Source organism: Cyrtonyx montezumae, unplaced genomic scaffold, assembly GCF_038088225.1.
Source record: "Cyrtonyx montezumae isolate F1298 unplaced genomic scaffold, pur_monq_1.0 scaffold_7, whole genome shotgun sequence".
NCBI classification, from domain to species: domain Eukaryota; kingdom Metazoa; phylum Chordata; class Aves; order Galliformes; family Odontophoridae; genus Cyrtonyx; species Cyrtonyx montezumae.
In genome coordinates, this window is record NW_027072078.1 from 27,014,266 (window position 1) to 27,029,151 (window position 14,886).

Here is a 14,886-nt window from a genome sequence, read left to right on the forward strand (position 1 = left end):
CACAATAACTAAATTTAGTCAAGGGTATAATTTACTCGGGCTCCCTCTGTAGTTAATGGGAAGAGAGAGTCTGCCACAGTGGGTGCGTTCCCACTCTGCATTGCCCCAGCTAGGTGAGTGCCTGCTGTCCTCTACTTCATCTCCTGCCTGGAAGCAATGATTGGGAAGCTTTGGTGCTGCGTTATCAAAGTATTAAAACCTTTATATCAGCTCTCTTTTCTCAATGGTTCTAAGTCAAATGTGACCCTCCCAGGAACATCCTTCTTTCATTACAGCAAGACTACAGGGAATTCTGCAGAACATCTTCTTTGTCATATGGCTCTTCTTGCCCATTTCCAAGAACTATCAGTTATTGAATAAAGAAACAGTTGCGTTCTGAATGTTGTGTGATTAATTTATTTTTTCCAGTTAATTTTGGAAGTTAGTCTCCTTTGCATGTTTGGCAGCGAACCCAAAAGTCAAAATTTGAGTTCTCACATTACAGTGACTGGAAAGTTTGTCAAGTACGTCTGCTTTTAGCAATGTAGGTTTCTTTCTCTGTTGGACTAGAAACATTTGCATGAAATATTTAACTCCATATCTCTCTTTAAATTTGGACTGAAGCAGTTTCATCCACATAAATGGAACTGTGAGAGTCCTGCCAGATTGATTTGTGCTTTGGGGCATTACTTCCAAACTGAAGCTTCAAGTGATGCTCCAAGATACAAACAGAAGATTTTGCTGAAGCTTCCCAAGGCTGCTCCTTTCCAGGCACTTATAAAGACAGGGAGAACATCTGAATTCAGAGTGGAATTTGCATTGAGATTTCAATAGCAGCATTTCAAGGCGTCTTTCTCCCTCATTGCATGCAGTGGGATGCAAGCAGGATGGGGCACAGGTGAGAACCAGGAGGACTGCAGGAGAGTTGTTCAATTTCATTGTGCAAGTTAAACACGCTTCTAATCTAAAGGACTTTTTGTACTAGTTATCCTTTATCTTTGTCCAGTGAGGGCACTGAAAATTTCCTCATGTTCACTTGGGAGCTGGTAACAGACACGGCGCCTGAGGAGGCAGTTTATCTGCTGACATTAAAACTTGTCAGGTTCCTTATTTACATTTGTCATGAGCCAGTGTTTAATGTTGTCACTTGAGGAATAGCTGCAAAGTGACTTTGAATCATTCAGATATTGCTCCCAATGTTTTAGCAAATCCATGCCAGATTTTACATGCAGAATAGGTTCTAACGCTAAAACTGGGATCTGTCCTGTCATCTGCCTAAGCCACAAAGTTTTGTAACCCTGACTTGTGCCAATAAAAATGTTTCTCTGAGCATGTTTTGGACATTGAATACAAAAGCACAGAAGAGAAGAAAGAAACAGTGCTCGTTGCTCCTTCTGCCATCTTTGCTGAGTAGAGCTTTACCCCTTTATCACTGGAGCAAACAGGAGGTGACAGAACCCCAGGGAGCACATAAAGCCTAGTGAGGCCTTGAGATATGAACTGGAGCCTACAGCCTCTAGGGTGCAAGAGCTACTCTTGGACAGGGTAGGGAGGGTGCGTTTTGATGGCTTGGATGATCCTTGTTTGTTTAGTGCGTAATACTAACACTGGGGCTGTGCTTGTGCGTAGGGAGAGTCTGGATGCCTCTCTCTTTCCAAGATTTTCTGCTTCAGAGATTCCTGTCCTTCAGAAACAGTAGCTTGAGAAAGGACCAAGTTAGTCTTTCACCCACATATGATTCAATTCTATCTTTGTCATAAATGTTATTTTACAGCAACCGCTGAATATGGAAAATGGGCTCTGCATAGTGGAGCAGTGTACAGTGAATTTATATGCTCATCGGTCAGATTGTCATTATTGGCTTTCATTCATTATTTCTGTGAAAAAAGAAAAGTTTATTTAAATGTACATGCTAATAGAATTACCAAGGTCCCATTCTGGCTCATCTTCTCTCTTGTGAAAAAATGCCTTTCTCTCCGTCTGTTTTTTGGGGGTGAGAATTGGAGCTATGCCTAAATCCACTGGTCCCATGTAACGATTCACCTCAGATCAAGCAGGAGTGTGTCCTGGCATAGTTATGCATCTTCATAGCCCTGTTCTGTATTAACGTGTGGTTATCAAAGCATACTTACCTATCATATGTGGTCTGAGTTAGTATGGATCAAAAAGAGAAGTCTGGTGTATTTCTTCTAAATCACTCTGAGAAGCCTTTCCCAGTCCCCGTGACAGACTCAGGTTCTGCAGATGGATCCAATGCTGTGTTATCCAGGTCAGACCTCTGCTCCTCTGTGTGCTGTGGGGAATGGGGAGGCAAAAATAAAACATCTTGGAGTTCAGTTCCAACAGCAATTCTTACTGGCTCAAGTGGGAATGCAGCCATGCTGCTGAAACGCGTCTGTGAGATTTTTGTTTTTCTTTTCCCCCAGCGTTGCAGAGCTGGAACCTTCCATTTTCCAACTAAAAGAGCTGTGCTTTTGTAGCCGTCTCCTCACTGCAGCAACAACAGCAAGGATTTCATGACTCTGGCGGTGCAACAGCTCTGAATGTTAAAGCTCTTTGCCCTGGCTGTGTATCTGCCATATTGCCAAAAGTTTCTTGGAGATTTGCTTAAGGGTGTTTTGGAAACTGTCATTTCTCCTCACTGAATGACTGGGTTGGTCAGGAAGTCCATCTAGCCACACTCGTCTGCTGACCGACAATGAGCTGCTGTGTCACACTCAAAGTGCTCTCTGGCTCTTCTTGAGCACAGCCTACTTCCAGACAGCTTTGCAGAGCACATGTGTACTAGTGCTTTGCAAGTAGAGCACGGTAACATGTTCTGCTTGATCCTCTCAGTGTTTGGATCTCCACCTCCTACCACGTGTTGTGATAAATGTGTTTGTAGCTGTACGTGTCACGGAAGCAGTGCAGCTCAAGCAGGGTTTTGGAGGTCATCCCAAAAGTCTTTCCTGGCAGATCTTGTGTGTTGCATTTCTCTGTCTGTCATTAAAGGAGCTCTGCTCTTTCTTCTGCTCTACTCTCGCCTTTATGACTGTGTCAGGATGACCTGTAATATGTGTAAAAAAATAATTCTCAGGAAGAAAGGCAAATGACAAGTGTGACTTGCTTAAGAACATGGCCAGATTGGCAGTTCCTTTAAAAAAAAATATTATGAGTATTGTCTGTGGACTCCAGGTGTGCTTTTTGGACAGTACATGTTTGGACATGGTGGGGAATATGACACTGAGGTGAGAGCACTTTGTACAGGTCTTGGGTGCTGAGTAGAGCAAAGCCACCCAATACTAGAGGCTCTCATGTTGTCTGGGGGAGCAGACACACATCCTTTCCATTCTGTTTCCCTGTCACTCCTCCACCCAGAGAGCACAGTGATGTCCAGAAAGAAGATAAAACTGGGGCAGTCTGCATGTACAGCTTTGAACTGCTGCATGGCCAACCCAGCCCAGGTGTCCCTCCCAGATCCCTTACAGTGGTGAGCTGGGGTGCTGCAGCAGTCAGGGATAATGAAGGAGACTTGATATCTGCCAGGGTCATGTGCAGCATGGCACAACTGAGATTTAGTAAACTATGCCTGGTCCTAGGGCTATGGAAAACAGGCCATTCCTGGTAAATAGCCTTTTCCATTACCAATGCCATGACCTTGAGCAGGAAAGTCCCAAGCCTCCTTCAAGTAGGTTTGTTGCACTGTGTAACTCTGCTCACTACCCGTAGCTTTCCTTCCTGAAACTTTTGGGCTGGCTGTATTCTCCACTTGCTGGGCTGGAAGCCTGGTGATCAGTTTGGAGAGCTTTACTGGCTCTAAGTTAAACTTCAGACAAAATTTCTACAAATGAGGACAGTAGTCTGATGGTCAGCTCTGGGACTTGGGATGTTTTTGCCTCACTACTGCCTTCTCTTGGATGGCAGTGTAGAGTTTCTGACTGTCCTTGGGCTGGTGGGGTTGGGCCACTCTTTTTCACCTCCTATCAGCTCCCTTCCATTAATAAAGGGTAAATTGACAAGGTGCCTTTGGCTCAAGGTTGTAGTTTGGGCTATGCTGCTTTCAAGCTGTAGTAAAAGCCTCTCTGTACATGAATTAACTGAGATATAGAAGAGAGCTTATCCTTGTTTTCACTCCACCTCTCACCTAAGCCCACTCTCCAGCAAAGTCTGTGTTACACATGCCTTCCCCAAATTACATCCCTGAAAGTGAAAGCCTGCAGAGTGAACAGTAGAATCAGAAAGTCATTAAGGATCGAAAGGACCTCTAAGATCATCTAGCCCAACTGTCAGCCTATCCCCACCATGCCCACTAACCATTTCCCTCAGTGCCAGATCTCAACATTTCTTGAACACCTCCAGGTACTGTGACTCCACCTCCTGAGCTCTTCCAGCACTTCTCTTCCCATGCCTGTGGCACAGCTCCCTGTTGCAGCAGGACCTTCTGGCTGTACAGAGGGGAGGGAGAAGGTGCTCACACTCTATGAGGTGCCCAAGCAATCAGAATCACCGTCATGAGAGCCTGAATTGTGCTGACACAAGGTATGCTGAGAAACAGCCTGAGCATCACGTGGAGCCCAGCCCAGGAGGCTATCTGAAGCCCATTGAATGGAAGATAAGCTGCCCACAGATGAATATTATCTTGCACTCGTTGATTTAACGCTATTATACATTCACAAAATATCAGCAGCAGCTGGCTGAAAGCAGGCCTTTTTGAGATAAGACTCCTGCTTTGCCCTGATGGAGGAATATCTGAAACCAGTGGACCAGAAAGATCTGAGCAGCTCCACCTGGGCTCCTCCCATTGTCAGAAGACACATGAGGTGGATCTTCTGCTCTCTGGGAAATGAACTTTGATTTACTCTAGTTGGATGCAGTTATTTCCAAATATTCTAAAAACCTGACTTTTGATCCCAGGTACGTAATAATTACTGGTTTGAATGAGGCTGTCTGGTTGTCATGTCTTGGAACTGCATGTCTTTACAAGGTAGGCTGCGATCTCTGCTGGGTATGCAGCTGTTAATAAATCGAGATAGGTGAGTGTTCTCTGGGAGGGCAGATCTCCCTCCATATGTGCTTTACCCAATATCCACAGTGGTGTTTGTTGTTGCACAGACAGTATCTGGGTGCACAAGGCTATGTTTGTGTGATGTTACTTAAGTTTTTGCTTTCTGCTGGGGTGGTTAGGAGACTCAGAGATAAACATCTAAAAAAGTGCAGTAATGTCAGATGGCTGCTTTCCTATGTATGGTATGAAACGTTCTTTATGGGAGTATGACAGAATTCTTTGAAAATAAATAAATAGTGATTTCTTCTTGAGCTCTATGAGATAAAACATCTTGGTCCCCGGTTGCTCCTGGGGAGGGAGTTGCTTTTGCCACAGTTTCAGGAAGGTGAGAGCAGGACACTTGTTCCTAAAGGGCAATTGAGAAATGTTCCAGCAACTTGTTTGCTTTGTTTCTACAGACTTATTGATACTGGCACATCCTTGGTCTGTTGCTTTGGGGGAGTGAGGGAGGTTGTTCCATTTCCAAGGTGTGAGTCTGAACATGTGTATTTATAATTGCAGCTGGATATGGTTCAGCAGGGTCTCCGTCTTAGGATACAATGAAAATCTTTTTAATTTAAAGCTTGCCTTGTATCTCCTTGGGTGTTTCCTTTGGTTTGAACAATTTGTCATCTTTTGTAATTGTTCATTACAATTTCATAGTTCTAGAGAAGGTGTAAAGTCTTCTAGCAAATTGCTTTCAAAGGGCAAAGCAGATAATTTCAAGGTGCTTCAAATTACCTTCAAAAGTTAATACGCAGTCAAACCAACAGTAATGTTACTGAGGTCTGGCAAAGGCTGAGAAACATTTAAGGCATCATGACCTGACAATGTGTTGGTGGCTGTCAGCTCTCTTGTAGTAATCTGCTCTTTGTGCTTAGCTTCTTCCTGGCAATTCACAATGAAATCTGTGGGAAGAAGCTGAGAAATTCGGCAGTGAACATGAAATTCAGGCTCTCATCAAAAGCTGGGTAACTGTACTGCCTGTGACCTTTCGTAAGGACAAACAGCATGGTAGGAGATGAGCAAAGTGTGTAAGATTGTAAAAGATGCTTGCGCATGGCATATTCCTCTCTGGCGTGCAGCGAAGATTACACAATGTTCAGAGGTCACAAAATTTTCCATCGAGGCGTCTTGCATTTTCATGTTGAGGAGTGCCAAGTGTTTGATGTGTGCTAGAAAGTAGAAAAGGAGCTGGTTTAATCTCTCATGTGCACTGTTTTCTTGCAGAGGCATATTCAGTCTCTTCCAATGAAAATGGGGGCAAGTCCGATTCGGTGGCCAACTTACAGCCCCAGCCATCCCTCAACTCCATCCAGAGCTCTCCCGGCCCCAAGCGCTCCACCAACACGCTGAAGAAATGGCTGACGAGCCCCGTGCGCCGGCTGAACAGCGGGAAGGCTGAGAGCAACATCAAGAAGCAAAAGAAGGTGCGAGATGGCAGGAAGAGCTTTGACCTTGGCTCGCCAAAGACCGGAGATGAAACCACTCCTCAGGGAGACAGCGCGGATGAGGTGGGTGTTGGTGTTTCTTACAGGAGACAACCTCTGATAGTTGGTGGGGGGGTGAATCATGCTTAAGCAAATGCATCTCGCTTAGGGTTTGGAAGTCACAGCGAGTCATATGAAAAATTAAATCAATTAAAGCTGTGTTGCAAAGCATTGTCTTCCAAAGAACAATGTAATTTATGGGGAACATTTCAGAGCCTGCATATACTGTCATAATTTAACAAGTTTTTTTTTTTAATAGCCTGTTTGAAATCTGCCAAGGACAGAAACAAAGCTATTTCTGAGCAGCTGTTATCACTCCTTGCTGAGGTTCACATCACCTTTCTCCTGCCATGGCAGTGTAATTCCTTATTGAAAGAGAACACACAGGGAAACAGCTAATTTCTGCTAAACCAGCTGCATATTTGTAGCTGCAGTTTGTCTGCAGGTGTGAATGTCTCTTTCCTGATAAAGTGAATGTGGAATCAGAGGCAGAAAATAGAGAGAATACGATCTGAAAGCAAACAGAGCAACACATTTTGAAAACTGTCTATTGAGCTGTTCTCATTTAAATTAGAAAATGCTTTTCTGTCGTCATGCAGACAGATGTAACTGCCTTAGCTGCTTATGTGATGCAGTACCTATGTTTTCTGTAACACCGGTGTATCACGATTAACAGGCAAAACCACATGTCTTTATTGCTTCTCTTTTATGATGCTTGGTTTTACCTGTAACTCTTTCCACTGCCATACTGAGGTAATTTTAGTATTACTAGCAGACTCAAAGCCTGGTAGTAGGGCTCAAATATCTAAAAAGATAAAAGGAAACCCCTCCTTGTCTTTAATTTTATTTCATTTTTCTTAGAAGAGCAAGAAGGGTTGGGGAGAAGATGAGCCAGACGAAGAGTCTCACACACCTCTTCCTCCTCCTATGAAGATTTTTGACAATGACCCAACCCAAGATGAAATGGTAAGACCTCCCTTTCTGTATCAATTTGCTGTTCTTAAACATTTTCTTAAAGTATTTTTCACATAGCTGTCTCATAGTCATTTCACAGAGTTCTTCCAGTGTCTGGGCTGAGGTGCGTGGTTACAACAGACACCAATGTGTGAATCATAACCTGATACCTTTCTGGATTTACAAATTGTGCTTGATGAGCAGTTTAGCCTTGCTATCTCTCTTTATGACAGGTGTTGTATGTTTGTTTTGTGTGGGGTCAGAAATTCCTCTCAGGCTGATGATGTGTGTTCCCCACATGGGTTTCAGAAGTGTCAATAGAATCATATAATCATGTTGCTAGTGGCTGGCAGTCACCGCAGAAGTGGTATTTGATGGCAACCTGAGCCAGAGGAATAGGACAGATGATGGATGGAGTCTTCCTGCATCCAAAATTCCTTTTTTACCAAGAGCTAGATAACTCCTGCTCTGCACAACCCTAACCCTAACCCTTCTCTGTGATTATCCCACCGTACACCCTTGGCTCTCAATTGCTTTAAAGCTTTCAGGTGGGAAATCCCACCCTGTCCTAGCATTTGGCATTTCTGGGTTATGTGGCAGGTGTGTCAGCTCCAGTTAGTTCAGAAGGGACCTGAAGTTTCTCTCAGGGATGCAGAGGGCCGTGGTCTCCGAGTGCCATGTTGCCAGCCATAGTTCTCAGATGTTAGTTGGAGTCTGTAGGGTGTTACATCAGGAATTTGTTATCTAGATGGTGCAGTTGTTCAGAGTCCGTCAATTACTGCTTTGTACTTGAGCTGAGAATCTGTGAACTTGGTTATGAAAGTGTTTCTCAGATAGCTCAGGTCCCATCTGCACGTGTTCTTTTCCCATTCCCAGTGCTGGTGTATCCCTTGCAAAAATCCATCCCCCCATCTAGCTGCTTCCTGCTTTCCTGCTGGCATCTGTTTTTAGCACTGCCACTTCTGTATCTCTATCCTCTGATTGTAATTGCTGCATGCCAAGAAGCAAAGATAGGGGAGATTAATAAAATGTTTAAAAAAAAGAAAAAAGAAAAACCAACTAAAACAAAACAACCCAGAATGTTCTAAACTCAGGCAGGAGTTTAGAGCAAGCATCTTTAGGACTTGAAGAGCAGAGTGGTGGAGGAAAGGGCTCAGGGCTCACTGTTAATCTGTCAGGAAATGTTATGACATCGTGGTGGCAGTGAAGCCAGAAGGAAGCAGCTGGAGGCACAGACTGCTGCCCTCTGAGCACTGCTCTGTGGATTCGTGCCCAGCACAAGAGCTCCTGGCTTGCTCTTGGGGGCATTTAGATACATGTTTGGAGGGTTGTTATTTAAAAAAAGCAAGACAAAACAAAGCAGCAAAACCCTGCTCTTGTTCTGGTCATTACTTTTGGTTTATAACACGCCGTGTCATTTCACTATTCCGTAAAAACATTTCTGACAGCGCCAGTCTTGTGGAACTAAATCGTTTTCCTCTCCAGATGTCAGAGCTTTATGGAGTATTTTGGCATCCTGTATCTTCACTCAGTCCTAGAAGAGAGGATGAAATAGAGTAAAATGCATCTGAGACCCTTTAGTGTTCCCTTTTTCTTCTTATTCTCCTTATGTCCCTAACTCCCTGGCACTGAAACACTGAGTGAGTGATGTCTGAGCCATTCTGGAGTCAAAAGCTCATTAACTGTTTTCATTTGGTCATAGATACTGGTTGTATCCTGTTACTACTGTTTGTATGTACGGCCTGTGGTTTGGGGAAGAAGCAGTGGCAGGATGGGACATCCACAGTGCCCATAAGCAAGACAGCAGTGACAATGCCTTGCTGCTCTTGGAGGCATGTAACCAAAAATGACCATATATCTTCATATTAGAAATTTATAATGTATTCACCAGGAAATTGAAGTGCCATTTTTCAATTTGTCCTACACAAACCAGGCTCTTTTGTCAGTCACAGAAGTGTTTTACTTTATCCCAACAGATTCTTAGGCAGTAGATGTTCCCATGCTCCCATTAAAATCCTGCCACTATTTACTTTTCAGAGATATTGAGCAATTTCAATTAAAATAAGTGAGAGCAGCAGCTACTCAGTGCCCCCTCAAGTTGGACCCCTCCAGCAAGAAGGGTGATATTGGGCAGTTATAGTCAATACGTTTGTCCAGTATCTCTGCTCTCAGCCTTTCTGATCCTAGATGTGTCCTTTGCATTGAAGGTGAAACCTGCTGTCTGAGCTTTTCCATTTGTATGAGTTTCCTGCATTTACCAGCCTAATTCCTCAATTACCAGCCTGATTACCTGTAATTTTTGTTGTTGTTGTAATTAGAACTGTTGATTAGGTTTATTATTTGAGTGAAAGATGAGACTTCAAGGGACAAGCTGTTCACTTTCCTGCTCTTTCATGAGGCTTCTGCTTGAAATTAGTCTCCTTTGCCTTTTCTCTGTGTCCTGGGGCTGTGTCACTCATCAAAGGGCTGCTGGAAGAGATGGCCAGCTGCCTAATTCCTGCCATCACCTTTCCACTTATTCCCCAGCACTATTTAATCTCTTGTTTGTTGGCACCTGTCTGATGACTTTGCTGAAATAGGTGCTCTCCAGAAGACGTAGCTGTGAGATGAATCAGCGTTTTCATAATCGCAATGCAGATTTTTTAAAGAATTAGCCATGTTTAGTCTGTGGCTGTCTGCTAAACGCTGATTATCAAATGATTTAGAGTTTTAGTCAGTGCTAGTAGTTAGTTCAGAATAAACATACGTACAGGTGAGATAAAAAATATTAACAAATACCAATTCCCACAGCTGTCATATGAGTACTGTTCTTCAGACTGAGATTTCTTAGGACAAAGACCAAGGGGTGAAGAGGGCACCCCATATAGAGCACAAACCTGAAGCTGAAACTGAGCACTTTGCAAGGATACCACCTTCACTGGGCATAGGGAAGTTTTTGGCATCACCATGGTGATGTCTTGGCATTTCACAGGGTTTGTACAACTGGCAACTCTCAATCTGAATGTGGGAGTGTCCAAAAATATTACATGATGTCAGGCACCTGAAATCGAATAGCTGTGGCAGAAATATAGCAGTGAAACTGATGTCAGTGGGGATAAGTCAGCATCTCCAAAGAGTGCACTAAGTACCTAGGATGGATGAGATATGCAAGGGCATTTTCTCTCCAATACTAGAAGAGAAAATATACAGATTTTGGATGGATGAAGTTGCAGTGCAAGATGTCATCTGAGGAGTTCATGTGGAGTTGCAATTGATCTTTGGGGAAGGAAGGAGGCATGATTTTATCTCTATTACCTGTAATTCCATGTGTAACTTCACTTATTGCATTTATTCAATATGGATGTATGGGGGCGGGGGTAATTTCTTACATCGTCAGTAAGAAGATCAGTTTTCTGGAGACTGTAAGACCATAGATGTCCACGGAAGGAGGAGCCAACAGACATTCAGAGTACTGTAAGCTGGTTGCAAATGAACTTCAGTTCTTTGGTGCCACTCCCTGGTTCCTGGCCTTGGAAATGCTACAAAGGGATGTGCAGCCAGGCTTGTCAATTCTGTGCTCGTTGATAAGCAAAACTCTTGACCATGCATGTGGCTCTCTAACCCTCCTGCTCCCCTTTTGCATTCTCCCATCTCAGAAGCTGCTTCACTGACCACTGGTTTCCTGTTCCCTTCTCATCCTGCTAACTTTTCCTTTGCAACCTGGTGTCTTGCAGTCCTCTTCTTTGCTAGCTGCTCGGCAGAGCTCCTCCGATGTCCCAACTGCTGCGGATCTTGTCAGTGCAATAGAACAGTTGGTCAAAAGTAAGCTGGTAAGTTTAGCACTGTGAAAACAACATGACTCTAAGGAAGGGCTTTACAATCTGCCTCTGGTTTCCTTGCTTTCCATCTTCATCTGCTCTGCTTTTATTTACGCTGGTTTTGTACTGTGCACTCTACATGTGTGATCCCCACGTCTGTTGGATGAGGAATAATATCCTGTTTCATATATTGGCTTCTCTTAAGTTTTCCCCCAAACAGTTTAAAATGTTAATGTAAAAGCTATTCCTTTCTCTACATGTCCCAGGACCTCTAAAATTAGATAAATGCTTGCTGTTAGGAAGTTTCACTTGTTCAACAAATCAGGATGAAAGCAGAGTTATGATGTGCCTACAAAGGTTTATTTCTTTCTGTGTAGTGGAAAGATGGAGAGGGCCAAAGGAACACTACAAAGAGATACCACTGATCACTGAACTGTACAAGCCACTTTATCTAGTGAGTAATTTCAGAGGGTTTTGGCATCCTCCTTGATTGAGGTGTCAGTTCGTGAAGGTAGTCTGTGTTCATAGGGTGCTTGATTAGAGTTAGTGACAAAGGATCTCTTTGGTGCATGGGAAACTGAGAAGGACATTCCCAGAAAATTTACTCAAAATAGTTTCAGTCCATCAAGGGACTGAAACAATTTGAAGTATTACATTATCCCACTTATATGTATTTTCAGGGGATTTTTTTTTTCTCTCCCTCCCATGTGTGCTGTTGGGTCAACTGCAATTACTTTCCAGGGATTTGGGGGAAACTTTAATGGTTGTGGAATGTTACTGTGTACCCATCTGTTTGTTTCACTTTGTGTCTTACTTTGCTACTAGGAATTCTTACTCAGTCTTTGGCAGAGAAAGACTGACCACGTGTAGCCTAACCTTGGGTCTGGCTGTCTCACTGGGATGTTTCCAGGTTGTTTTAAGAGAATTTGCAAGAGTTTTCTTGTTCTGTGTAACTGGAACATTTTTTGACGCCCTCTGGCTAAAGGACATCATCTTTGGTTTAATGCTTTGTTTGGGGGAGAAGGGTTTATATCAAAACCAATTTGGTTGTGTCTCATTAAGTACTATGGGAAAGTATTGCTGAATGCTGTGCTTGGTTTTAAACTGCTTTGTTGACTGCAGAATTGTCTTGAAACAGATGGTAACACTGATGCTGAATTTCATGGATAACGTCTTTTTCTATCATTCTGGGGGGTTTTTTAGACCCTTGAAGGAGGATCTTACCGAGGAAGCCTAAAAGATACCACGGGCTGCTTGAATGAAGGAATGACACCTTCAACTCCCCCAAGAAACCTCGAAGAGGAACAAAAAGCCAAAGCAATGAGAGGAAGGATGTAAGTTGTTTTGCTGGTTCTTATTTCTGAAATATGCACCCAAGGAGGACACGTAGCTGCATGGAAAGAATACTTTGTAGTCAGTGAGCCAGTGGGAACTGGGAATAAAACTGTGTTCTTCTGTTTCTTCTTAGCCTGCAAAAGTACTTTAGAAAAGCATTTTTTTTGTACCCAGGAAGCTCATTTTCCTTCTTTAAAATGCACGGTTTTTACCCCAGGTAGCAAATAAATGTTACTGTAGGAGCCTCTGGGCAGTAATACGTAGAATTACTGAGGTGTTTGACTTAACAATTACAGAGTTGCCAGAGGTGAAATCAGCTCACAAAGGGGGATAAGTTGTTGACCTTCAAGGAAGGGTGCAGAGAGCCCCATGAGGATATTCTGAATGAGATAATGATCTTTTGCCCTAACAAAGGAAAGGGCAGCATTCAGAGGCATTTGTGGTGGGAACATGCTTTCAAAGAGAAGATTTCATATGGGAAATGAAACTCTTGTGTTCCTGGTGATGGGAGAGGAAAGAAAGGATAACAGCTTAAGAAGGTTGATTTTTGAAAATTATCTATACATTTCCATAAATACAACAAAAATAATACTTGTGCCATCAGCGTTTAGTGTGGCATACCTTTATGTGCAAGCTGACAGATGCTATTTCAAGTACTTTCTTTTTTTTTTTCTGGTGACCGTTTATTCGTGAGATAACCAACAGCTAACTGCAGGTTGTGTTTTAGAGCAGAGACCTTGCTACTGTCAGTGCACTGTAAGCATGGGAACGTGTCTGACTCGCATGGCTTCTGGCAAGGAGACTGGCAGCGTGTTTCATGTAATTAGCGGCTGCCTCCATCCAGATTTCCAGGATGCCAGGATGTTTGGGAGCACCTGCTGGTGGCTTTCAGCACAAGGCATCTGTTTCCTCTCCAGCTACCCAGTCTGTGCTCTAGATCTCTGTCTCTCACTGTGTTTAATTCTGTAACCATATTAGGCAGCTCCAGACTCAAGTTGTGACCCCCCCCCCCATTTCCCACAAAAAAAGCAATTGAATCCTTGCACAGGCATGGGCAGTAATTTTCTACCTCTGGCAACGTGTGTCAGCAGTTAGCCCTGGTGCTAGGAAGCCAACAGCCCTGATTGCTGCATTTCTGTGAACAGCAAGGCAGTGGTCTTAATAGAATCACAGAATCACTAAGGTTGGAAAGGACCCCTAAGGTCATTGAGTCCAACCATCAACCTACCACCTACTGTCCACTGCTCTTACCGAGTAGTGTTGGTCACTGCACATTTAATGTGGGTTACCAAGATATCCAGATGCTGAAACTTCTTCAGAAGTGAGTGTGCTCTACCCTTGTTGTATTTATTGCCACTTTAACTACTGTTGTGTAGGCAGCACACAACTGCCTGCCTGGCCTCGCTCTGTGTTATCAGGTTAGTTGAGTGAACTCAACATTATGGCAGCATACATCTTAGAAACCTGAAATCTGTGACTGCCTTTAGAGTCCCATGCCAGAGGAGCTTTGGGGAAACAGACGAGGTTTAGTGTGTTCACCTGGCAGCCACCTGGTTGACACAGCAAGCTTTGATTCACACGTGCCCACCTATCATTGCAGCACTGGGTGCTACCCCTGCCTTCATTCTTAGGGCAGGCTTTGCCCAGCTGTACCCTTACAGTCAGAGGAATGGGCTATTCTCTTCCAGGCTGCATGCTGCTGCCTTGCCAAAGAGCAGTCTTTTGCCCTGTTCGTGTTAACTACCAGGGCATGCAGTTTGGCAGGACTCTGCAGAGAGCACAAGCATCTGGCATTGCTGCTGCCAGCTCTGGCCTCTGCCCAGGGGACTACATTTCACTCCTACATGAAGAAGAAGCTGCTTGACCTCTCCCTACTGCATGTCCAAGCATCTCCTCTGCTCCATCCAAGCAGGGGACACCTTGGCTGCTGTCATGCTGGAGCCAAAAGCCAGCCAGTGGTTTGCTTTTTTTATTTGCTTTTATCTTTGCACTGTTCACCCTTAGCCCTATCACTTCAAGTGAGCCGGCCTGCTGATTGATGTGAGGGGAGAGATATTAGACATAAAAGCACTCCTCTATCTTGTTAGCCTTGCTGCTGCCAGAGCGAGCTCAGGCACAGATGGAGTTTATTTGTCATGTGCCAACACCATGTATTGGCGTAATTGAGAGGAAAACTGTCTGCAGCAAGCTGTAACTTTTGAAACTGTCCTCAAAAGAACATGATGTGATTAGGCAGTTTGACATAAAAAAGAGTTTAGTGCTGTTTGTGTGCTTTATTAGCCAACTCTCCTACCCAGGATTATCAGAT

The 14,886-nt window shown here is 43.8% G+C and overlaps 1 protein-coding gene across 4 annotated transcripts in view; it reads left to right on the forward strand.

Moving 5' to 3' along the window:
- KALRN (kalirin RhoGEF kinase) overlaps positions 1–14,886 on the forward strand; it is a 425,990-nt gene that overhangs the window by 395,409 nt on the left and 15,695 nt on the right. For 3 of the 4 annotated variants that reach the window (XM_065750707.1, XM_065750705.1, XM_065750706.1), the window contains 3 exons: positions 6,233–6,516; positions 7,354–7,458; positions 12,447–12,577. In XM_065750707.1, the coding sequence (XP_065606779.1) occupies positions 6,233–6,516; positions 7,354–7,458; positions 12,447–12,577 (520 nt within the window). The remainder of the gene's footprint in view (positions 1–6,232; positions 6,517–7,353; positions 7,459–12,446; positions 12,578–14,886) is intronic. The other variant, XM_065750704.1, reaches the window with a different exon arrangement.